A 26,338-nucleotide genomic window follows, 5' to 3' on the forward strand; every position below is an offset into this window, starting at 1 on the left:
TAAAGGCAACAAAGTGGAGATGGTGAAAGAGATAGGAATCGAAGCAGGCAAGGACAGTTCCACGAAGATTAAGTAAGGAGGAGAGGCAGTGTTTGAGGGTGGAATAGTCGACGGTGTCGAAGGCGGCAAAGGTCAAGGAGGACAAGGAGGTAGAGGGAGAGAGGGAGCCCTGATCACAGATGTTCAGAATGTCATTAATGACTTTGGCCAGGGCTGTTTCCGTGCTGTGGGCAGCGCGGAAGCCGGATTGGAGGGGTTCAAAGAGGGAATGGCGAGAGAGAAAGCGGAGCTGGGATGCGACGATTCGTTCCAGGAGAGGAATGGGAGGTTAGAGATGGGGCGGTAGCTGAAGAGTAGAGATGGGTCCAGGGAAGGTTTTTTCAGGATGGGGGTGATGACAGCTGTTTTTAGGGGGGTTGGAACTGAACCGGTTGACAAGGAGAGGTTGATGACGTTGGACAGGAGATTGGCCAAAAGGTGGAACTTGGAGATGAGGAGAGGGGGAGCAGGTGGTGGAGTTGAGTTTGCGAACAATCGTGGAGAGGGAGGAGGGAGAGAAAGGGTCGAAGGAGTATAGGGGGGGGAATGGGTCATGAGGGAGAGGTGATGTGGGGGTGGCTGTGGACAGGGCAGAGATGGCTGAACGTATCCCCTCCATTTTGGTTTTGAGGAAATCCAGCATCTCCTCACAGTTGGAGTTTGAGAGGATGGGCGTGGCGTGGCAAGGTGGACAGAGGAGACAGTTTGTGATGGAAAAGAGAAGTCAGGGGGTGGCCTTTGCCTCCAAGATAACCTTGGAGTAGAAGGAGAATTTGGCGGAGGTAAGAGCGCAGTGGTAGATCTTGGTGTGGTGGAGCCAGATCTGCCGATGGACCGTTAGTTTGGAATTGGTCCAGGCGCATTCGTCAGCTCGCACTTGTGCCTTGAGGGAACGGAGATGGCTGGTGTACCAGGGGGATTTACGGGAGCATGAGGTAGTTCGGGAGGTGAGAGGGGCAAGGGAGTCCAGAATGGAGGAGAGGGAGTTGTGGAGAAAAGTGAGTGAGGAGGGGAAATCGGTCAGGGAGGGCCAGAGGTGCCGGAGTTCAGATGACTCCAGGGAAGTGGAGAGGGAGGAAATTTTTTTCCATGGACAATATGTGATGATGGAGGGTTGAGAAAAGGGAAGGGGGATGGAGGTGTTGAGGGAGATGGAAGTGGTGGTCCGAGATGGCTTTATCGATGATGGTGATGTCCAAGACGGCGAGGCCCCGGGTGATCACCAGGTCAACGGGGTGGCCATGGACGTTGGTGAGAGAGTGGATGAGAAGGGAGAAGTTAAGGGAAGAGAGGAGGGAGAAGTCGGCAGAGGTAGAGCAGGAGGGGGTGAATTGGAGGTTGAAGTCGCCAGGGATTAGGAGGCGTTCAGAGCAGAGGGAGAGGGAAGATAGGAGGGTGGAGATGTCCGAGAGGAAGGTGGGGGAAGGCTTGGATGGACAGTAGACAAGGAGGATTTTGAGGGAGAGCCTGGAGGGGTGGTAGAGGGTAAGGTGTTCGAAGGAGGGGAGAATTCCTGAGGAGTAAGGGGAAAGGCCAAGGCGGGACCGGGAGATGAGAGCCACACCACCGCCACAGCAATTAGGCCGTGGGGTTTGGTGTAAGGAGTAACCTGGAGGTATGGCCTCAACTAGTGGGAAGGTGTCGCCTGGGGTGACCCAGGTTTTGGTGAGGGCGAGGATGTCGATATTTTCCTCGACGGTGTGGTCATGGATTGTGAGGGACTTGTTGGTTAATGAGGGGACAACTGCAGGAAGTTAGCTCTTATCCAGGAGTTGATGTCCGACGGGCAGTCTGAGAACAGCAGTGATCCTACTGACACTGCAGTCGACAATGTCGAAGTAGCAGAGATCGAGGAGGACAAGGAGGTAGAGAGAGCCCAGGTCGCAGATGTTCAGAATGTTGTTAGTGACTTTGACCAGGGATGTTTCTGTGCTGTGGGCAGTGCAGAAACCCGATTGGAGGGTTTCAATGAGGGAATGGTGGGAGAGGAAAGAACGAAGCTAAGACACGACGATTCGTTGCAGGGCCTGGAAGAGGAAAGGGAGGTTGGAGATGGGGTGATAGCTGGAGAGTCCAAGAAAGAGTTTTGTGGATGGGGGTGAGGACAGCTGTTTTAGGGGAGTGAGAACAGTGCCAGTGGATAACAAGAGGTTGATAATGCAGTTAAAAGAGGTGCCAGGAGGTGGAGCTGGGAGGTGGGGATGGGTTCAAGGGAGCATTTTTGAAATGATGGAGGTGAGGAAACTGGGGGAGGCAGGGTCGAAGGTGTACAGGGAGAGATAGGTGGGGGCCTTGGCATGAGGGGGAGGTGGCGAGGGGGACGGAGGAGAGGTAGCCGAATGAATCCCCTCAATTTTGGATTCGAGAAAGTTCAACATCTCACAGTTGGAATTGGAGGAGAGGATGGGCGAGGCACGGGAAGGTGGACTATGATTAGTGATTAGTGGTGGAGAATAGGAGCCTGGGATTGTCCTGGTCCTCCAAGATTATCTACACTTATAAAGGACACTGCAAATGGAAGTTAGTGTTGTGAAGTGCTTCACAGTGATGATGGAGCTCACGAGAAAGGTTTGGATGAAGAAGACCCCAGCCCATCTGATCTCATCCTTCAGAACACCCACCCTACCGTTACCCCCCCCCCCCCCCACCAACCATCACAGTATCAAGCTGGACTAGTTTTTAAATGAGTCCAGTGTTCTTGTTTCAACTACTCTTCCTGGTAACCTGTTCCAGTCGGTAATCCCCTCTGAGACATCTCTGAGTTCTGGAGATCCCTGGGCCATCTGATCAATGGTTACTCGGAGGAGGGGAAGGGGGAGAGGATATTGTCCAAAGATGTTGAAGGGAGAGCGAGCATCAAGGCAGAGTTCTAGAACCTGGATGATAGAGTAAAACTCACACAAGTCATATCTTTATAAATTGTAAAATCAACACCCAAAAGGGTGGTCCAATCTTTTGGATGTTGTGGGCTGGATGCCACATTTGAGAAATGTTCACGGGCTGCATAAACAATATTTTGATTTTTCCTTTGTAGAAACATAAAATAATTTTACATCATCCTATGTTTTAAATTGTGTGACTATATTACTTTATAATGATCATCTCAAATGGAAATATATGCATCAAATGTTTTAATGCATTAAAGTCAAAACACAAGATATTAACTCAGCATATAGAGGCCCCTAGAGAGAATGCTCAACAAACCAAAACAAATTAAATCCATAATTGCATAACTAACGCTGAACTCCTTCAACACGGATATGACTTGCAAGCAAACAAGACACTGAGGTTTTCCATTACTTTCAATAAACAAATAATCCACTTCCCACTTGCACTGAAATCCTCTACTTTCCATATCTACCTTGCGTTTTCTACTGAGACTCCTAGTCCTGTTGTTTTAGAATTGCAAAATACTCCTGCTGCTGCTTACTGCGTCTCCCCAAGTTACACAAGGCTTGAGGCAGCATGAAACGTGACTCCCCCTCTCTGCCTCTGCCCCTTCCTGTCACTCTCCACTCTGCCTTGTGGAGACTTGCCAGAAGAGAGGCGGAGCCAGGAGGTAAAGCAGTGAGGTCGAAAATTGTTTGTGGGCCAGACAAAATCATCCATTGGGCCAGTTGTGGGCCACCTGCTGGATAACACTGGCCTAAGTCATACATTCAGTTAAATTTCTTTGCACCAATCATTTATCACCTAACTTTGTTCCTCCACCCTCCATTTCTCCAGAATTTACCAGCTGCATTGAATTGTGAGAAATTTAGTTTTGATCCATCAATGCATGCGCTGAGGAACTTTATTTCCAGCGATTCCAACCCTTGCCAATAAGTACACATGTCAAGACGCATTCAATTGTGAGAAATGTAGACTTGACCCGTCACCTGCACACTTACCAGCTGCAGTGAAGTACACATGCACAATGTTGATTATTGATTAAATCAGATTTTATACATCTTATATAAGTTTGCCTGCAACTCAGACTTCGCGTAAGTCATATGAAATGTTATAGTCCTGACTGATATGACTTATGTGAGTTTATAGTGTATAAGAACAAAGGTTCTCTCTTTTTGGTGGTGTTTGGTCAGCTGGATGACTGATGCATGTGAAAACTGTGATTAAGAGCCTCCAATTCAGACTTAAAGACCCACATAGAAATTCTTGTGTCTGAAAAGGAATATGCATTCTCTCCCTGGAGGGATGCAACCTACTTACCTAATTCCGGAGAGTACTAGGCACAGGTTGGCAAGAGCCAAGGCTTGGAGACCCCAGGGTAAACTGGGAAAGCAGTGGGAAGCTCTCCAGTGGCTTTTGATGGCAAACTGCGGTTGTAGTTTGTTAAACTCCACCAGGTCTGCATGGCTCAGGTACCTCACTACTGAGACAACCACCGAGGGTTGACTCAAACTTGACATTGCATTGCCAAGCAGGTCAACTGGGAGCCAGTTCAACTTCAAGGAAAGGCTGCTTACTGTATTATTTGTCAATCCACAAGACAGTTTAAATTCAATAGTTCCTTTATTTCAACCTTACACTCCTGAACACTCTGCCCAGTCACTTTCCCAGAATCCTTTTATGCTTCCTACTTGCTTTTCATTGTCAATCTCCAATTGCCAATTTAACCTTAAAGCAATATGCAACATTTACCTCCCCACTCACCACCCCCACTCTGAGGATAGTCACTAGTTGGTGGATCTGTGATGATTCCTATATTAATGGGGCTGGTTTCCTTTTCTGTTGCAAAATCTTTATTGATGTGATGCTTCAAAACAGGAATAGGATATGTCTTTCACCCTGCAGGAGATCAGGTTTCAGGGTAAAGGATAGAGGGCAGCAGTGGATGGATGAGCCATCAGAAGCACAACACAAAGCTATTGAGGTCACTCCGAACATAGACCACAGGCAATGTACCCCAGTGTGAAACAGGTAATTGCCAACAAAATAGTGTTATGGAGCCCCTGTGTGTATCATAGAGAATAGCAGCCCAGTGTAACATGGTAGTAGTGAACACAGTTGCCGTTATGTGGATGTGTTACTGACCTATGTTTGTTCTGTTGCCCACAGCCAGTGCAAATATCTGCAATGTGGTCCTGATGAGGCATAGTGAGCTCATCGAAGGGATCTCCGTGCTTGACGAAGAAGGGAAATTCGTCGGTTCATCCAAGATTGCTGCAAGCCATGTAAGTATTTCAGTCTATCCCAGTGCTTCACTGATTGCCACAGCGAGCTTTACTCTTTATCTGTCACTGACCTAGCAGTGTGGACGGACAGTGTAGAGAAAGCATCACTCTGTCTCTAGCCCATGCTGTCGCTGGCCTGGACAGAGAGTATCCACAAAGTCCTGTTACCCCCTGTTACAAAACAGTGATGTGAGACTACGGACAAGCTGAAACAAGCTGTCAGAGATGTATTTCACCTCCTCACTCCATTCATGTTGCAGAAGATGTCGCATCTTAAAGCAATATCAACACTTACCTCCCCCCAATCACCCCCACTCTGAGGAGTGATCATTATCTGCCATGAAAATCCTCACTCACACACCGATCCTCTGGACGTCTAAATGTAGTTAAACACTGAATACAATTAAGTACTTCTAAATACAATTATCACAGTGTTTCCACATGTTTCAGCTGTTGGTCAGTGCACTGCAGAAAAATACATGGGGGTAACAGGACTTTGTGAACACCCTGTAGAGGGCGCTTTACTCTGACTCTAAGCCTTGCTGATTTGGGAGTGCTGGATGGACAGAGTAGAGGGAGCTTTAATCCATGCAGTTGCTGACCTTTTGGATACACAGTGTAGAGGTAGCATCTTCCACCCACTCTGACTGGTTCTACCCTACCTTTGGTGTATCTTTACAGTAATCTATATATAATAATCCTTGCATTTGATATAGCACCTTATCACGTCTTCGAGATGTCTCAAAGCATTTCACAGAATATACTATGAAGTGAATTGACTGTGTATTTTGTTGGTGCCAGCCAATTGCGCACAGCAGTGTCCCACAAATAGTCGTGGATTGAGTGACCAAATTATTTTATTTTGGGGTGGAAGGAGGGATTATTACTTCCAATCGATTAACAATCTGGTTCCTATTTACTGCTAAGTAAATAGAGGTGTGTGGAGTGAGGAAATTTGCCTGAGGTTTAGCCCTGCCCGGAAATCAAACCCAGGTTCTCTCACTTGTGAGGTGAGTGCTCTAACCACTAAGCTACAGGACTCCACATCAATGTATATCTTGTAAAGTGCTTTGAGACATCTCAACGACGTGATAAGGCATTGTATCAAATGCAAGGATTATTATTATCTGTATCTGTCTTTCTGTGTTTCTCTGTTCGAGACTGAGCTGGAAATGATTATTTTGTTGCAGGCACTGATGGAGACAGCCCTGACCAGGGTGGTCCTTCCTATCCCTGTCCTGGTCATTCCTCCAATCCTGATGTCCCTGCTGGAGAGGTTAGTCTTGGTGTGATAACACAGTGAGAGGTTAGCGCTGGTGTGATAACACAGTGAGAGGTTAGCGCTGGTGTGATAACACAGTGAGAGGTTAGCGCTGGTGTGATATCACAGTGAGAGGTCAGTGTTGGTGTAATATCAAAGTGAGAGGTCAGTGTTGGTGTAATATCACAGTGATAGGTCAGTGCTGATGTGATATCAGAGTGAGAGGTCAGTGCTGGTGTGATATCAGAGTGAGAGGTTAGTGCTGGTGTGGTATCAGAGTGAGAGGTCAGTGCTGATGTGATATCAGAGTGAGAGGTCAGTGCTGGTGTGATATCAGAGTGAGAGGTCAGTGCTGGTGTGATATCAGAGTGAGAGGTTAGTGCTGGTGTGGTATCTGAGTGAGAGGTCAGTGCTGGTGTGATATCAGAGTGAGAGGTTAGTGCTGGTGTGATATCAGAGTGAGAGGTTAGTGCTGGTGTGGTATCAGAGTGAGAGGTCAGTGCTGGTGTGATATCAGAGTGAGAGGTTAGTGCTGGTGTGGTATCTGAGTGAGAGGTCAGTGCTGGTGTGATATCAGAGTGAGAGGTTAGTGCTGGTGTGATATTACAGTGAGTGGTAAGGAGAGGTTAGTTGACTCTCACACCACGATGGAATCACACCCTGCGTGATGCTCTGCCACTCCACCCCCCACCCCGCAGGGTCATGACTCCGTTGCCCTTGACTGTGTGCTGTGGCCGTCTTTTATTTTGGTTGCCCGGGGAGGTCACACAAGCGAGAGGCCCTGAGTTTGATTCCCAGGCAGGGCTAAACCTCAAGCAAGTTTCCTTACTCCACACGGCTCTGTTTACCTAGCAGTAAATAGGAACCGGATTGTTAGTCAATTGGTGGATCGCTTTTCCGGAGGTAATAATCCCTCCTCTGTTAAAGAGATCAGACGTAAGCTAAGGTTCAACACTCATTACCACAGAGTGGCCTTACCTAATGAGGTACAAATGGTCTTTAGCAGCCTGGTTGTGTTATCACTGTCAACCAGTGCAAGGTGTTCCTAGGCTCTGAGCTGTCATAAACACGGCCCGCACTTTACTAAACAGGCCGCCAGCTATTCGTGTATTCCATATGAACAAACCTGGTCAAATCTTTCCGAAGAATGTACAAAAGGTTTGGGATGGGAGCAGAATTGAGGGATAGTGCTCTCAGAGAGCCAGGTGGCCACACAGCCTATGCTGCAATATTCTGTTCTTCTCCCAATGCAATGTGGGCATTACAGTAAAGGTGGCTCAAGGGTAGCGCTCTCGCCTCAGTCAGAAGGTTCAAGCCCCACGTATTGATCTTGAGCTCACAGTCCAGGGTGACACACCAATACAGTACAAAATTACATTTGTTTAGCGCCTTTTCCCGTCGGGAGGACAGTTATACACAAATTGGCTGCCGTGTTTGCCCACAAAATACCCAGTCATTGCACTTTTGGGTAATTCCTGTGAAGCATTTTGAGACGCCCTCCGGACATGAAAGGCACGATATTAAATGCAAAGATTATTATTGTAAAGAAACCAATGTTTCCAAAACATGGGCGCTTTTGGTTACATAATCTCATCAGAAGCTAATGCAATAATCACTCTGCCTTCTGCTCTCCTCAAATCATAATTTCTGTTGGGATTTGGGCTGGGAAAAAAAGGGCAGTTTTTGTAATGCTTTCAATGTGAAAACAATTGTAACCTGGGATTTCTTACATACTTGAGTGTCAGGAGATATTTCTTGATCGGTTTTTGGGTGTGAAACACCGCCATAGCCTGACATCAGAACTTTCAGGGCTCTTTCACATCACACACAGAAGCCACTGAGAGAGGCACAAGAGAGTTAATTATAATAATAATCAAAATAATCCTTGCATTTGATATAGCGCCTTATTACATCGTTGAGACTTCTCAAAGCGCTTCACAGAATATACTGTATAATGGATTGAATAATTAGTAGGATTGTTAACCCCAGAAAGCGAAACGCCAATTGACTAACAACAACAACAACTTGCACTTCTATAGCGCCCTCCATGCAGGGTAGAGTCTCAGAGCGCTTAACAGGGCCGAAGCCTAACTCCAAGCCGGGGTGGAGGTGGCCGTAAGCATGGTCGAAGAGGAAGGTTTACAGTCTTCCCAAATACTTCCTAAATACCCCCAGATCACTCCCTCCCTCTCGGATTGCAAAACCCATCTGAAAACCTCAGGAAAGCTGCTTTATCTGAGGTGCTCTCCTTCAGGTGAGATGTTAAACCGAGGTTCCTTCTGTATCTGTTCAGGTCGATATTTTGCAGTCACTCCACTTTACAGTGTAAAGCGCTTTGAAACTTTTCGACGATGCTATATCAAATGCAAGGATTATTATTCTGTTAAAGATAATAATAATCCTTGCATTTGATATAGCGCTTTTCATGTCGGGAGGATGTCCCAAAGCGCTTCACAGAACACACTGTAAAGTGAATTGACTGTATATTTGTGGGTGAACGCGGCAGCCAATTGCGCACAGCAATGTCCCACAAACAGTCGTAGATTGAAAATGACCAATTTATTATTGTTTTTGGTTTTGGAGGGATTATTATCCCATGGCACAATTTGAAAAGAGTGTCTCCTGATGTCCTAGCTAACAATCCCACAGAAATAAATTGGTCATTCACTTTCCAGCTGTTTGTGAAACAGTGCTGAATGCTATTTGGCTGCTGTGTTCACCTATGAAATACAGTCACTGTTCTTTACAGTACATCCTGCAAAGAGCTTTGAGATGTTTCTCCTGGTGATGAGGCTTAAGGATCAAATCCAAGGAGTATTATTAATCATTCACATCCAAACATTGATTCCTGTAAAGTGTAATGACTGCTTATTTTTGCAGCCAGTTTTAACACAGCAACAGCTCGCAAACAGCCATGAAATTAATGATTTTATCTGGCGCATTATTGGCCAGGACACAGTGAGAGAGAAACTCCCTTCTCTTTTCCAATAGCACCACGGGATTTTTAAAGTCCACCTGAACATGCACAGACGGGGAGCTGGATTTCAGGGTTAGGAGACTTGGGAATTAGTGTGAACCCTTTTGTATTCAGTGTTTTAATAAAATACATGAGTTCCAATTAAGGTTGCACCGTGCTCGTGTTAATTAGTTTGTTAATGAGAGCAGAGGTGAAGAGCCCGAGTCACTGGAGGTGTCCGACCTGGGGAGGAGATTCACACCTCCCATCACCAACACGCTTTAGTTCAGTGACAGCAGGTCTCAATCTCCATTTTCACTGTGTTCAACCTGAGCTGTTATGGAAATACTCTGTGTAAGACCTGTTTTGTACCAGCCTGTAAATAAATGGACAACTGAGTGGAGTCACTGTCCTCGGGTGCATGGACATGGCTTTAGCTTAATAATAATAATAATCCTTGCATTTGATACAGAGTCTTATGATGTTGCTGAGACTGCTCAAAGCGCTTCACAGAATATACTACAAAGTGAATTGACTGTATATTTTGTGGGTGAAATGCAGCAGACAATTGCACACAGCAATGACCCACAATTCATCCTGGATTGAGTGAACCAATTTTTTTTTAAAAAATGGTATTATTACCACTGGAAAGCGATCCACCAATCAACTAACAATCAGGTTCCTACTTACTGCTAGGTAAACAGACGTGTGATAAGGAAACTGCCTAAAGTTTCACCCTGCCTGGGAATTCAATCAGGATCCTTTCGCTTGCGAGGCGAGTGCTCTAACCACTACACTGCAGAACTCCGTAATGTTATTATTGGACTTTCCTGGGAGGGTGTGGATTCTCTACCCGGTCCCCTCCCACACATACATACATACATACATACATACATACATACATACATACACACACAGAGGATGATGAGAATGTGGAACTCACTGCTGAACTTGTGGTTAAAGTACAAAAAATGAACTAAATGAGGGAAAGGGGAAGGGCTTGGGTCAAGCCTACCTTTGTCCAGCCTGTTTTGGGGGATTATAAACACTGGCAGAGTCTGACGTGTTTCTTTGCTGTCTCATTCTATGCAATTGAGCTCATAGTCCAGGCTGACGCTTCAGTGCAGTGCTGGGGGGAGAGAGTGCTACATTGTTAGAGACGCAGTCCTTTGGATGAGACATTAAACTGAGGCCTGTCTGTGCCTGTTTAGGCGGTCATTAAAGATCTTGTGATGCTTTAGGGAAAGAGAAGGGAGTTTCTCCTTGGTTTAATACCTCAACTATGGGTGGAGAGTTTAAAATTAATTATATTTCAAAACAACAACAAATTGTATTTATATTGCACCTTTCACATTGCAAGGATGTCCCAAGGTGCTCAACAGTCAAGGGTTTGCATGGGGCATGGAGCAGGTCAGTTTTCTCCGAGCGAAGGGAGCGGACAGGAGGTTTTAGCACGTTACAGAGGCAGGGAGGAATAAGATTGCAGAGGGCTTTAAAGCTGAGGATAAGGATTTTAAACTTGATCCTCTGGGGGATGAGGAACCAGGGGAGCCGGGGGACGATGGGGGTGATGGGCTCACGAAGTTTAGTGCGGAATAAAATACTCACAAGCGTCCTTGTTTTTCCATCCAGGACGTCGCTGGTGAGGTCGCGGCCCAAGCTGAGCCTCCCCATACAGAGTCTTGTCTGCCTGGTTGCCTTCGGACTCGCACTGCCTGTCGCCATCTCTCTCTTTCCACAGATGTCAGAGGTCAGTGAACTCAGGGCGGTGAAACATTGCTGCCCCTCCCACCCATTCACTCCGTAAGTCCTGGGTTAATACCCAAATGACTGCCCCAATGGAGCCTTTAACAAGTTCTGCAAACCGTGTGTAAATGTTGGAAGTCGCTGTGTAGTCACAGGGTGAGGGCGTGTTTTTCAGAAGGACACTGGCAGAAACTCAAATGGTTCTTTAACAGGCAGACAGGACATCGGTTTTAATAAATCTCATCCGCAGGACGGCACCTTCGACAATGCAGCGCTCTCCCCACCAGCGCTGCACTGAAGCCTTAGCCTGGACTGCGAGCTCAGAGTCCCCGACATGGAGCTTGTAGGCACAACCTCCTGACTCGGAGACGAGAGCGTGAGCGGCTGAGCTACAGTGAGACTGGAGGCAGATTGCGGGTGTCCAGCAGTTAAGAGCTTTGAAGAGTTTAGAACCATGAATGGGGTTTACAGCCTTGTGGGGAAAGCAGTGTTTACAGCCAAGGGCACAACCACACCTGCAGCGCCTTCCGCACCCAGCACACATGTTTACATTCTTCTAATTCGCGGCTCTAGTGTTGGGCCCCAGACCTGACACCTGATCCCCTCCGCACCTGAGTGCTGCCTTTAGCCTCTCCCTGGAGTCACGAAGGGGGTGGCCTGGTGGGGGGGAGGGGCACACAGCAGCTGCACCACAGGTCAGCCACACACCCGGCTTCCATTCAAATGCCCCCGGAAACTTGGTGGGAATGATCGTCTGCGGAGGAGTGGACCAGCGTGGCATATGTAATACGAGTCCCATAGGCTAGTCAGTGAGAGAAAGGAATGAACAACAACAAATTACATTTATAATTCATTTATGCCTTTCACATCGGAAGGAAGTCTCAAGGTGCTGGGACTTGAAGGATACAATATAAATGTGTAAGGTATAATGACTGTGTAATGACTTTTTTAGGTTCTCACTGAGACTTCTCTGTAGGCTGAGAACCCTGGCTTGTGTAACTGTTGCTCACAGTTCATCTCTCTGGTACTGGAGAGCAGTCCTTCCTGTTGGTCCCTTTGCACCATAATGAGGAATGAGGAACTCAACAGTGCTTATCTGGGCCCAAGCAATCAATGTCCTCAGTAACTTAGTAAATGGTTAGAGCACTCGCCTTGCAAGTAAGAGGACTAGAGTTCTATTCCCGGGCAGGGCGAAACTTTAGGTAAGTCTCCTTACTCCACACGCCTCTATTTACCTAGCAGTAAGTAAGAATCATGTTGTTAGGCGATTGGCGGATCGCTTTCCGAGGACAATGATAAAAAGTTTCGTCACTCAATCCATGACTGTTTGTGTGATACTGCTGTGTGCAATTGTCTGCTGCATTTCACTCACAAATACATAATCCATTTTACAATTTATTCTGTGAAGCGCTTTGAGACATCTCAATGACGTGATAAGGTACTATAACAAATGCAAGGATTTTGCTTATAACATCTTATACAACTCTATAAGATCCTCACTGAGATCTCTCCCTCTACGCTGATGAGCCTTGGCTTGTGAAACCGTTGCTCACAATTCATCTCCCTGGGAAGCAGTCTTGTGCTGTCCTTTGCAACTTAAGTCCCGTGTAGCACTGGTCAGACACTCTCTCTCTGTGAGCTCTGATGTACCGAGGCTTTCAAAGTCAATCTTGTCAATCGGTCTCGGAGCTGAACAAATGTTGCTGGGGTCCCAGCTGGGGAGGCATAGGAAGCCAGTGAAGACCTGTGGAGCTTAAGGCATTGTCAAGCTCCTGGGCGAGAGACACCACTGTTAGGGAAACAGATGCCTGATTTGTCGCTGCTAATCACTTCTCTCCCTCATAGGGGAAGGTGTGAAGAGGAATTTGCAGGGTGATCGCTGGGACAGGCATACAGCCAGTTCTCTAATGATGCCTCAGGGGCTGGACAGGGCCCAGCTGAACTCTATGCAGAGTGGGGGGAGGGGTAGGGGGAATGACAATTAAAGGAAAGAGAGTGGGCGGGGGAATATAGATCTTCCTGCAAATGGCTGTCCAAATAATAATAATAATACTTAAATTTGATATAGTGCTTTATCAGGTTGTTGAGACATTTCAAAGCAAAACAAAATAATTTCTATTTTCTGAATGGTGAGAAACTAAGGACGGTGGTGAAGTAAAGGGATTTGTGTGTCCACGTATACAAATCACTAAAAACAAGCTCACAGATACAAAAAGTTATCAAAAAGGCTGATGGGATGTTGGTCTTTATCTCAAGGGGGCGAGAATATGAAGGAGAGGAAATGATGCTTCAACTATACAGAGCCTTGGTCAGACCCTATCTGGAGTACTGCGTTTTGGGCATCGCACCTCAGTAGGATGTATTGGTTCTGGAGGGGGTGCAGCGCAGATTCACAGAATGATACCAGGACTAAAAGAGTTAAATTATAAGGACAGTTTGCATAAACTTGGTCTCTATTCCCTTGAGATTAGAAGATTGAGGGGTGATCTCATTGAGGATTTTAAAATGTTAAAGGGATTTGATAAGGTAGCTACAGAGAAACTATTTCCTTTGGTGGGGAATCTGGAACAAGGGGGAATCATCTTAAAGTTAGAGCTAAGCCATTCAGGAGTAAAATCAGGAGGCAGTTTTTCACCCAAAATCTAGTGGAAATCTGGAACTTTCTCCCCCAAAGGGCTGTGGATGCTGGATCAATTCAAATTTTCAAGACTGATGTGAATAGATGTTTGTTAGGTCAGGGTATCAAGGGATATGGGGCAAAGGCAGGTAATTGGAGTTGAGGTACAGATCAGCCGTGATCTTATAGAATGATGGAATAGTCTCAAGGGGCTGAATGGCCTACTCCTGTTCCTATGTTCACAGGATACTGTAAAGTGGATTGACTGTGTATTTTGTGGATGAAACTCGGCAGTCAGTTGTGCACAGCAGTGTCCGACAAACATTTTTTACTAGCTTCTGGTATCCAGTCTGTGTCCCCTTTTCCTGTGATGGTGAATCACTTGCTCTAAGTTTGGGCATGAAGTCTTGTATTAAAACACATTGTTATAATAATAAATCCTTGCATTTGATACAGCGCCTTTCATGTCAGGAGAATATTTCTGGTTTCACTATCAAGTGTAGTGACTGTGTTTTTCATAGTTAAATGCGTCAGTCAATTTGCCCAGAGCCATCCTACAAACAGCCATGAAGTGAATAACAACAACAACAACTTGCATTTTACATAGCACTCTCCACACAGGGTAGCATCTCAGAGCGCTTAACAGTGGCAGAGCCTGACTCTAAGCCAGAGGGGGGAGGGGGAGGTGGCCATAAGAACGATAGAAGAGGAAGGTTTTCAGGCAGGACTTGAAAAAGGGGAGAGAGGGGGCAAGGCGGAGGGATTGAGGAAAAGTGTTCCAGAGTTTCAGGGTGTAGTGGCTGAAAGTGTGACCTCCGATGGTGGGGCGGAGGGTGCAAGGGACGAGTAGGAGGCAGATGCCAGTCAAGTGGAAGCGCAGGGTGGTAGATTGAGGAATGAGGAGGTCGGCGAGTTTGGGAGGTAACAGGGAGTGAAGTGATTTGAATACGAGTGCGAGGACCTTGAAGTCGATCCATTCGTTGATGGGGAGCCAGTGGAGCCTGGCTAGAACTGGTGAGATGTGGGTACGGAGGTTGGTCGGGTCAGTATGAGGGCAGCAGAGTTTGAATGATCTGGATCTTTTGAATGGTGCAGCTGGGGAGACTAGTGAGGAGTGCGTTGGAGTAATCCAGGCGGGAGGTGACAAATGTGTGCATGAGGGTTTTGGCTGCATTTGGGGAAAGGTACGGTCGGAGGCGGGCAATGTGGCGGGGGTGGAAGAAGGCGGTCCTGGTCAGGGACCGGATGTGAGGGGGGAAGGACAGCTGGGGGTCGAACCGGACGCCTAAATTACACACTGGTTCAGTGAGTCTGAAGGAGAGCCCAGGGAGGTTGAGTTCAGTTCCACAGAAGTGAAGATATTGACGGGAGGCAAGGAGTATGGCTTCCGCCTTGTCCACATTCAGCTGCAGGACATTTGGACTCATTTAGGCCCTGATGTCTGCCAGACAAGCTGATAGAATATCGGCAGACCTGGAGTTGGTACTGGAGGAGGCAAAGTAGATTTGTGTGTCATCCGCATACATGTGGAAGTTTACCCCGGGTCAGCGGATGATATCGCCCAGAGGGAGCGTATGGATAAGGAAAAGAGGGCCAAGGATGGGGTACCCTGCAGTTGACCGGGTGGGAGCGGGAGGAGAAACCATTTGCTGAAATGAAATGGAGGTGGTTGGTTAAGTAGGACTCGAACCATGTGAGTACGGTCCCACTAAAGTGGATGAGGGAGGGAAGGTAGTGGAGGAGGATGGCGTGGTCGACTGTGTTGAACACTGCAAAGAGATCCAGGAGGACGAGGAGGCAGAGAGAGCCCTGGTCACAAATAGAGAGGACGTTGTTTGTGACTTTGACATGCGCTGTCTCTGTGCTGTGGGTAGGGCAAAAACCAGACTGCAGGGGCTCGAGGAGGGAGTGGAGGGAGAGGTGTGACTGAAGTTCACCTGCCACAAGGCAACAGTACCCCAGAATAATCAATTTTATCTGGGGTATTGTTGACTAGGACACCAGGAAAGACAAACTCCTTTCTCTTTTTCAATAGTGCCACAAGATCTTTAATGTCCACCTGAACAGGCAAACAGTTTAACGTCTAATCCAAAGGACGATCTGAGACCCCAACTGCATTTGAGAGAATGGTGTAAATGCTTAGTACCATAGAAATATGGTGCGCAATTGGCTGCCGCGTTTTGCCCATAAATATACAGTCAATTCACTTTACAGCATATTCTGTGAAGTGCTTTGAGACATCGAGGAGATGTGAAAAGCGCTATATCAAATACAAGGATTATTATTATTATAGAAATAGCATTGCATAGAACCATAGAAATTCACAGCACAGGAGGCAGCCATTCGGCCCATCATGTTTGTACCACGCCCTCGAGAACCATCCTTTCAGTCCCATTTCCCTATCCTTTTCGCCACACCCCTGCAGCTGATTCTTTTTTATGTATTTGTCTAGTTCCCTTTTTGAAAGGTAATGTGGATTGTGCCTCAATCACCGCTCCTACCAGAGGATTCTATATCCCAACTTCTCCATTTGCTTCTTTACTAACCATCTTACATCATATGATTTGAGTCACTGACTCACTGACCAGTGGAGATAATGTCTCCCCATTGTCTCTATCTAAACTCCTTATCATTTAAAGACCTCGATGTGCTAACGGAAAGATTCCCAGTTTTTCCAGTTTCCACTCATAAGCCAAACCTCTCATCCCCGGTATTATCCTAGTAAATCTCTGCATCCTCACCTTGATATTTTTCCTAAAGTGGGGTGACCGAAACTGGATGCAATATTCTAGCTTCTGTTTAACTAACGATTTCTATAAATTTAGCATTACCTCTTTGCTTTTATATTCTATATAAATGGAGTAGAATAGAGAGCTCCATTGGAGTGAGGAGCTTTTATATTCTATGGTCACCTTCCTCCCCCTCCCTGGCTCGGCCCCGGGATCCGTTACTGTGAAGCGCTCTGAGACGCCGTCCAGCGTGGAGGGTGCCATATAAATCCAAGTTTATGTTGTATATCCCTATTTGTAATTTAGGATTCCATTAGCTTTTTGACAGCTTTATACACATACCTCCCACCTTAAAGTATTGATGTAGGTTAACCTCTAGGTCCCCTTTACTCCTGCATTCCTTTTGAGGAAAATGCTAAGGGAAAGAGCAGGGAATGGGAGTAGAATAGAGAGCTCCATTGGAGTGAGGAGCAGCACAGACACGATCAAGAGAGAGCAGGGAATGGGATTAGACTAGAAAGCTCTAGTGGGGGAATGAGCATCAGGACAGGCACGATGGGGAGAGCAGGGAATGGGATTAGACTAGAAAGCTCTAGTGGGGGAACGAGCATCAGGACAGATGCAGACTGGAATTATCCACTGTCTCTTATTCCTAGTAAGCAGGTATGCACTTTGAGCTGAGAGGGTTAAGGGTGGAACTGATTGAGGTCTTTACTGTTAACAAGGGTCTCGAGGGGATGAAATAGTGACTGGTTATTCCCGCTGCTTGGCCAGTCAGTCAGACACAGTTTTAGTTCCCTACTCCAGTCCCAATTTCAACAGTGTTTGATTAATGCTCAGTTGAGGCTGCCCTCATCGTGCTGATCTCATTAGGTCTGAAATTTCTCAATTTTAAATTTGAAATTCAAGGCAACACAACTTGCATTTGCACAGCACCTTTCACATCGGAAGGACATCACAAAGTGCTTCACCGAGTTGATGGGGTGAAGGAAGGAGAGAGTGAGTGAGACGCTCCGGATTTGTGAAAAATGGCTTAAATTCTGACTTAATTTGGAAGTTTGTTCCCAAAGTTCGCGAAAAACCATCTTCCCGATCTAGACCATTTTGCCAAATTTTTTATTTGAAGATTAGGGGCTGCAGCTTGAGAATTTCAGCATACGTGAAGGGATTGTTCTGCCTCAGACTGGGAAAGAGGACTGTTTTCCCAGCGCTTGTCAGCCCGGCAGTGAACAGGCGCTGGATCAAAAGGTTAATCAAGTCAGGATCTGGTGAGTCACCAAATCGCGAGCCGTCTCACAGCACAGCAAGTGCCACATCTCCACAGGTGTCTGCTCCCTGCACACCGGTGAGTGAGAAAGAATTCACAGCATTATTATTCCCAGTGAGCAGGTTTGCACTTCCTGCTGAGAAAGGTTAAAGGGCAACCTGATTGGGATCTTCACCATGACACAAGGGCACGAGGGCGTGAAATAGTGACTGGATATTCCCGCTCTCGGCCAGTCAGTCAGTCCCGAGAGGCACACGTTTAAGGGGTATAAAGGGGAGGTTAGACACCACTGTGTCCACGTAGAGCGGGGTCAGGTGGGGTTCTTTGTCATAACCCACAGCAGAGGTGGAGTGGAGTCCTGTAGTTTAAGGGTTACAGCACTCGCATTGCAAGCGAGAGGACCGAGGTTTGATTCTCAGGCAGGGCAAAACATTGGACAAGTTTCCTGCCTATACACACCTCTGTTTATTTAGCAGTAAGTAAGAACCCGGTGGCACTTTCTGGGGGTGATAATCCTCCCCCCACCAAAAAACGAAATAAAGAAAATATGATCATTTGCGGGACATTGCTGTGCATAATTGGCTGCCACGTTTGCCCACAAAATATAGTCAGTCCATTTCATAATATATTTTGTGAAGCGCTTTAAGACATCTCAACAATATCAAATGCAAGGATTATTATATATTATTGGGAAAGAGAAAGGAGTCTGGCAAGGACGATCGGTGTGTGAGATGATCAGAATCTGGGTCAGCACCCTTTATTAACCCAAAGGCACTATCATAATTATAGTAACAATCATCTTTAATCATTTTTGCGTCTGATCTGGTGCCTACAACATCAAAACAATTCAGAGTGCCTCACAGAAAGTTGCTGTCAGGTGTTGTGTATGTGTTTTTAAGGCAATCGCGAGGTGAAGCGACTTACCTGGAGGATTATGGGAGAGACTTCCGCAGTCCTGTCTAGCTCCACATTAGCGTCAAAACTCAGATCTGATAAGGAATTTAGGAGTAACTTCTTCACAGAGAGGGATCGAGATTGCAGACTGTGGTTGAAGCAGAAAGCATGAATTTATTTAAGAGCAAACTTGATCCATTCATGAGGGGTATAGGGGAGGGTGGGTGCTCAGTTGAAACATACATAGTGATACAGCTCTAAATGGCCTGTCTTTCTCCTGTATCACTGTATTACGCAGTTAGTTCTGGGAAAATCAGAACAATTGATGCTGATTCTTTTCCATTTCCAGGTCTTAGAAATCCCTCATGCCCTAACACCTTCCTATCTCCGTCCTCCTACCCTACTCCTTTTCTCGCTTGCTCTCTCCTCCGCTAACTCAGGCTTGCTGCCCATCCCCCACCCTCGCTGTTCTGTCATTTGTGGCCAAGCCTGTAGTCATTAATAATAATTCTTGTATTTGATACAGTGCCTTATTCTGTCACTGAGACATCTCAAAGCGCTTCACAGAATATATTGTAAAGTGAATTGACTGTATTTTGTGGGCGAAATGCAGCAGCCAATTGCGCACAGCAGCGTCCCACAAACAGTCGTGGATTGAGTGACCAAATTGTTTTACCGAAATCCAACAATTGACTAACAACCAGGATCCTACTTGCTGCTAGGTAAACAGAGACGGATAGAGTAAGGAAACTTGCCTAAGTTTTTGCCTTGCCCAGGAATCAAACCCAGGTCCTCTGGTTGCGAGGCGAGCCCTCTAACCACAACGCTACAGGACAACACCCCCAACTTCTGGAGCTCCCTCCCTCACCCCCTATCTGTCCTTCAATCCAGTCTTAAAACGTATCTCTTGCCTATGGTCACTCCCTCTCCCCTGTTCGGCAGCTGACCCAGTCTTTGTCAAGCGCTCATATTATCCTACGTGAGAGGCAGAGCTTAAATGCAAGTTGTTTTAAAGTAAAGCATTGAGTGAGGGACGGAAGATTAACACATCTCTTGCTTTCTGCCACAATATGTTTCATGTTAATGAGAAGAAGTTGGATTATTGCCAGTCTGACTGCTTTCCATCCACCGCTCAGTGTGCCTGTCAGAGCACTAGGAGATGTCGGGATGGTGTGGGGGGGTGGCTGTTGACACACTGTTTCTCTCACTCTTGCTGTCTGGCTCTCTCGATCAACGTACATGTACAAAAATCTGGGCGAGTGTTACTGCACCATGAGATGTCTCTCTGTGGGCCTCATTAACACTGTCGCTCCCGCTCTGTGTGTGTCTGGGTTACAGATCCGCACTGAGGTAGCGAGTGAGCAGGGGTTCATCAGCGTGGTTCTGAATGAGGCTGGCTGCCGTCCGCTCTCACTGTCCGTGTGTGTGTGTGTATCTGTATGTGTGTTTATTTGTTTGTTTGTTTATGTGAGACACACTTACACGTTTCCCCTCCCTCGGCTCCCACCCCCAGCTCAGGTGTCCATCCACCACTTTTTAATGCACTATGCGACATCCTCTCAGTTGAAAGGCGCTGTACAAATGTATATTGTTTTATTGTCAGCGAACTTGTCTTGGTCTCCTCTCTCTTCCTGTGTGTGTGTGTCTCTCTCTGACTTTCTCTGCATTTGTCTCTCTCTGACTTTCTTTTTCTCTCCGCGTCTCTGTCTCTTGCCTTGACGTTTACAAGTTGGATTGTTTTCAGTGTATGCTGAGTGTTGGCATGCATGGTACATCTCCTGGTATGTGTGCAGCACAGGCATCACAGTGTCCCAGTGTGAAGCTGCCCCATTATAGGAACATAGAAACAGTTGGCCATTCAGCCCCACTAAAGTCTGTTCCACCATTCTATCAGATCATGGCTAATCTGTACCTCAACTCCATTTACCTGCCTTTGCTCGTATCCCTTGAAACCCTGACCTAACCAACATCTATCCATCTCAGTCTTGAAAATGTGAATGGATCCAGTATCCATAGCTTTTTGGGGGGAGAATTCCAGATTTCCATTACCCTAGAAGGGCAGCATTGATCAGTGTTGCAGGGTGCAGCTGCCCCAGTGTAGGAGGATAAAGAAAGTAAGCTTGGAACGACCCTCCAGAAAAGCCAAGGTGTATGATGTTGGTGCTGTGTTGAGTGACAGGTCGCTGAGAGTGATAATAATCCTTGCATCTGAAATATGTCTTTCACCCAAGGTGGACATCTCATAGAGCTTCACACGATTTACTATAAAGTGTAGTGACTGTGTGTTTTGTAGACAAGTTTGTGCACAGCATTGTCCATCAAACAGCCATGAAATAAATGACCAATTTTCGCTGGGGAATTGTTTTCCAGGACACGGGAGAAAGAAACACCCTTTTTTTTTTCCAATGTTAAATATTCCACGGGATCTTTAATGTCCACTTCACAGGGCACAGGCCAGGCCTCAGTTAAATGTCTCATCCGAAGGATGGTGTCTCTGATAATGCAGTGCTCCTCCCATCCCCCAGACAACTATAAAGCATGTATTCAGTGAGTTAGACTCAGACAGCCTTGGTTTATTAATCCCAGTTCAAAAGCAAAAAAGTACAATTTTAATAATGTTTCGAAATTCTGCTGCGATCTCTCCTCCGCGACTGTGTTTACGCTTTTTTCCCTGTCATTAGGGCTTTCTGGAAGGTGATTAGATCTCTAAAACATTTTATAGAGGATAAAACGCTGATTAAGAATTCATTAATACTGCAAATAGCTGCAAATGCCATCTGGTGTGAGGTTGGGACATATGTGCTGTGCCACACAAGAGGTGTCACTTCCCATAATGCAGCAGCTCAGCTCCCTCCTTACTTCGGGGCCGTGTCACTTCGCATCAAGACTTCCCTTCTCCGAAGGTAAGAGGCAGCCAAGGTGCGAGTGGCTCTCACAGCTTTTATCAATCACGTCCCCTATACGTCTGCACAGATCACCTGCTGGGGAGCGGCAGAGCTTCGCACCCTGTGGCTCGAGGGGTGTGTGAACGAGCAAGGCAGTGGCTCAGATGATAATAATAATAATCCTTGCATTTTATGTAGCACCTCATCACATCTTCCAGACGCCTCAAAGTGCTTCACAGAATATACTGTAAAGTGAATTGACTATATTTTGTGGGCGAAATATGGCAGCCAGTGGCGCATTTTTAAAAATAATTGGTTTTAAAGGGATTATTACACCCAGAAAAGCGATCCATCAATTGACTAACAATGTGCCATCTGCCTGTTTTTTTATAGATACTCACTGCGTTTAACAACAGTGTCCTGTGAACTATCAGATATTGACATCACAGGCTGTTTATCAAATTGCAGGCCTGTTCTGCTGAAGATATTAAGAGTTTGGGTTAACAATACCTGTGTTTCACCTGGGTCTAAGATCTCCTTGAGCATTGTTTGTGTTCAGTGTGAATATTCCCAGCTTTGCTGAAGCTGGGAATCAATGCAAGTTGCTGTTAATCCCCACTCCACTACCCGTTGCCTCCGCTTGACTGGCTCTGGCCTCCTGCTTGTCCCTCGAACCCTCTGTTTCACCATCGGCAGCTAGGCTTTCAGCTACTACAGCCGAGAACTCTCAGCCTCAAACCCCCTCCTTGCCCCCTCCTTCCCCATCTTCAGATGGTGACTGAAGACCTTCCTCTTCAACTGTGCGTACTGTCACCTCACCCCAGCTTGGGGTCGTGATCTGCCGCTGTCAAGCACTCTGGGTCGCTATCCTGTGTGAGGGGCGTTATATAAATGACTATGTGTTTTGAGACGTCTCACAGCGCTTCACAGAGTATATTTTGTATATTTTGTGTTCAAAAGACGGTAACCAATTGCACACAGCAGTGTCCCACAAACTGTCATGGATTGAGTGACCAAATTATTATTATTATTTTTTTTGAGGAATTATTACCCGCAGAAAAGTGATCCGCCAATCGACTAACAACCGGGTTCTTGTGCCAGGTAAACAGGTGTTTGGAGTAAGGAAACTTGCCTAACATTTTGCCCCGCCTGGGAATTGAACCCAGGTCCTCTCGCTTGCACGCGAGCGCTCTAACCACTACACTACAAGTCTCCCAAATTGAGCCAGAAGTTCCTCACTGTTTCTCTCTGTCTCTCTTTTTTCAATCCAGATTGAAACTTCGAAGCTGGAGCCTGAGATTGCGATGGCTACACCCAACCAAACCGTCTTTTATAATAAAGGCTTGTGAGCAAGCTGGGCTAGACTGAGTTTAGCTGTGCTGGGGGTTGGGCTGAGCTTGGCTGAAGGCTAGAGAGGGCACAAGAGCAAAGTTCTCAAACATGATTACTGATCAGCAGCGTTGATAATCATTTCAGAAGTGAAGTCAAACTCTTGATTGGCTTCTGTCATACAATGACAGTCAAGGTATTAAAATAGAAATAAACGCCATTGATTTTTAAGGAGTAAGAGGGGAGGGGGTCTCACTGTTAGAAACCTATATAAAAAATGCAGCCTTTTCCAGACATTCTGCCCAAAATATAAATTGTGTTGTATTTATAATAATAACCCTTGTATTTGATATAGCGCCTTATCACGTCTTCGAGACATCTCAAAACGTTTTGCAAAATGTACTGTAAAGCAAATTGACTGTATGTTTTATGTCCCCGTCCGCATCAGCGGCGGGGTCTGATGTTAAGGAGCTGCCAACAAGAGGAAAGTTAAAGGAAAGGAAGTCTTGTATTTTTACAGTGCCTTATCACATCAGAATGTCTCAGAACTCTTCATGCTAATCGCTTTCATTTACAGTAGGTGCTTTGTGGAATCCAACTCGGCAGCTGATTTCTGCAGAGTAAGATCCCTCACAGAGCCGTGAGGGGGTCAGTGCTGATTTATATCTGGGGGCTTGTGGGCCAGGATACCGGAGAAACTGCATTCTCTGCTCCCCAAAGCATGTGATTCTTTGACGTTCGCCTGAACAGGCATAAATGGGGCCTTGGTTTAACGTCTCATCTGAAGGACGGGGTCTCTTGACAATGTAGTGCTCTCTCTAACACTGAGCTGGAGCGTCAGCCTGGACTGTGCGCTCAAGAGTCCCCAACGTGGGAGCATGAACTCACAGCCTTCCAACCCAGAGATGAGTGTCCAACCAAAAAGGGCTTTATGATTTGGAACACAGGAACATAATATTGTAGTAGACACTGCAACACAGAGAGGGAGAGAGAGAGAGAGAGAGAGCAAGTAACTGAGCTGAGTTTGGGAGGGAATCTCTGAGGGATGATGTGCGTGTGTAAATGTGCCTCCAATGCCAGGCTCAGGCGCATAGGAACATGGGAATTGCTAAATGATAAAGGTCCATCTAGTTTGCCTTCGACCATCCTGGTAGTCACATGCTACAATAATGGTGATGTTGATAGCAATTAATTCTGTAATTCTGCACAATTACCTCAATTACACTGGGTGCTTTGGACATGGGACTGTGAGAAACACTTTTTATACAATAAATAATGAGCACTGAATTAGCTCAAAGATATCTACTTTGTGTGTGTGTGTGTGGAGCCCTGCGTATGTGTCATGCTATGTATGTGTGGAGCTCTGTGTATGTGTGTGATGCAGCATATGTGTGGAGCTCTGTGTGTGTGATGCTGTGTATCTGTGGAGCTCTGTGTGATGCTGTGTATGTGTGGAGCTCTGTGTGTGTGATGCTGTGTATGTGAAGCTCTGTGTGTGATGATGTGTATGTATGGAGTTCTGTGTGTGTGTGTATGTCTGTGATGTTGTTATGGATGCACACTCCACCTTACTAAGCCAGTCAAGAACCTTGGGGGTCTTGTTTGACCCTCCTTTCTACCCCACATCCATGCCATGTCCTGTTCTGCCTTCCCCACCTCTGCAACATCGCCAGGCTCCGACACTGTCTCACACCGCAGGCCGCCGAGACCCTCATACATGCTTTCATAACATCCAAGCTCGACTACGCAAACTCCCTGCTTGTTGGCCTCCCCAACTCCCTCCATAGGCTCCAGATCATCCAGAATTCTGCAGCCCAGGTCCTCTCCCGCTCTAGGCTCCGCAACCCCATCACACCCATCCTCGCCTGACTGCACTGGCTTCCCATCACACAGAGGATACAGTTCAAGATCTTGGTCCTCACCTTCAAGCCCTCCATGGCCTTGCTCCCCCCTATCTCTGCAACCTTCTAACCCCCTACCAACCTGCCCATTCTCTCCGCTCAGGGCTCTGGCCTGTTTCACATACCCCACCTCACTCGTCCCACCACTGGTGGGCAGGCCTTCTGCCACTCTGCCCCTACTTTCTGGAACTCCATCCTGCAGTCCCTCTGCATCGCCCCCTCCCTTGCCTTCTTCAAGACCTGCCTCAAGACCCTCTTTGACCATGCCTTTGATCATCCTCCCTCCCCCACTGCTCTCCATCCTCCCCAATCCTGACCCCCAGCTCGAGTCCGAAACACTGTCCAGCACCTTGGGACGTCCTCCCGACATGAAAGGCGCTATACAAATATAATTTTGTTGTTGTGATGGTGTGTATGTGTGGAGCTCAGTGTATGTGTAATGCTATATTTGTGTGGAGCTCTGTGAGTGTGTATGTGTGAGATGCTGTGTGTGTGTGTGTATAGGGAGAGACAGAATATAGTGTGCAGCGTTCTGGGACACGAGTGTGCAGGTCTGCTGTCAGGTGCACTTGGGCATTAACACTGGCCTCAGCAACCGTTTGTTTATTGTGTTAAGTCTTGTTAGATACACAACGGGTTTTTCGTCCCTGGAGGGAGACACCTGGTGGCCCCAGCCCTGAGGGGGGTGCGGGGAGATTGTGTTACCCACAGCGACGCACAAGGAATTCTCTCCATAAAATCACAGCTCAAGCAGGAGCCTGAGACAGAGAGAGCCATGACCATTCACATCCTCTCACTGGCCGTCCACACTCCCAGGTCAGTGACAGAGCAAAGCATTGTACCAGCTCATTTTACTGTATCTTGACGGGGAAAAGAAAGAGGAAGCAGTAAATAGTGTCAGTCCCTGGGTAAGGGCCAAGTTCTCTAGAGTGGAAGGGAGTGTTCCAGACCACTGCACCCCCACAGGCCCCCCACGAACTCTCCAGTCACCGAGTTCCCCCACCCAAATCCATCTCACCATTCAAAGGGCCACTCTGTTAATTGTTCAGCGATGTGCTTAGACTGTAGCCAAGGTAAACAAGCCTCTACTCTCTCAAGTGTCTTGTTAAGGTGACTAAAACTCCAGTCACTCCATACTGTCACTGGACAGATTAGTCACTCCGTGGATCCATCCCACCAGAGCTCGCTAATCCCATTTCCTGCTCTCTCCCCATCGTGTCTGTGCTGGTGCTCACTACCCCATTGGAGCTCTCTAATCCCATTCCCTGCCCTGTCGCATTTAAATCGTTTTCTTTAAATTCTTATCCAAATACCTTTTTATGTGGATTTTTTTTTCTGGACAATGGAGAAATTCTGTTCTGTGTCCCCTAGCCCCCGCCATGCCTGCGGGCTGATGATCGCTCTGCTAAGAGCATTTGGCTGCTGCCCCTCACCTGAGCCACCCCCTCCCAAAATGCCCCACTCCTACACCCCATTCTTCAGCACTCCCACTCCATCCTTCTCTCCTCCTGCCCACCCCATCTTCTTTTCCTCCTGGACC

General features: G+C 46.8%; 1 protein-coding gene across 1 annotated transcript in view; it reads left to right on the plus strand.

Moving 5' to 3' along the window:
• Positions 1 to 24,184, plus strand: part of LOC103188530 (sideroflexin-5) — a 54,064-nt gene extending 29,880 nt beyond the window's left edge. The window contains exons 11-14 of the mRNA XM_007908565.2: positions 5,098 to 5,213; positions 6,404 to 6,489; positions 11,063 to 11,180; positions 22,840 to 24,184. Of these exons, the coding sequence (XP_007906756.1) occupies positions 5,098 to 5,213; positions 6,404 to 6,489; positions 11,063 to 11,180; positions 22,840 to 22,917 (398 nt within the window). The 3' untranslated portion in view covers positions 22,918 to 24,184. The remainder of the gene's footprint in view (positions 1 to 5,097; positions 5,214 to 6,403; positions 6,490 to 11,062; positions 11,181 to 22,839) is intronic.
• The last annotated feature ends 2,154 nt before the right edge of the window (positions 24,185 to 26,338 follow it).

This window comes from Callorhinchus milii, unplaced genomic scaffold (assembly GCF_018977255.1).
Source record: "Callorhinchus milii isolate IMCB2004 unplaced genomic scaffold, IMCB_Cmil_1.0 Scaffold1, whole genome shotgun sequence".
Classification (NCBI taxonomy): Eukaryota; Metazoa; Chordata; class Chondrichthyes; order Chimaeriformes; family Callorhinchidae; genus Callorhinchus; species Callorhinchus milii.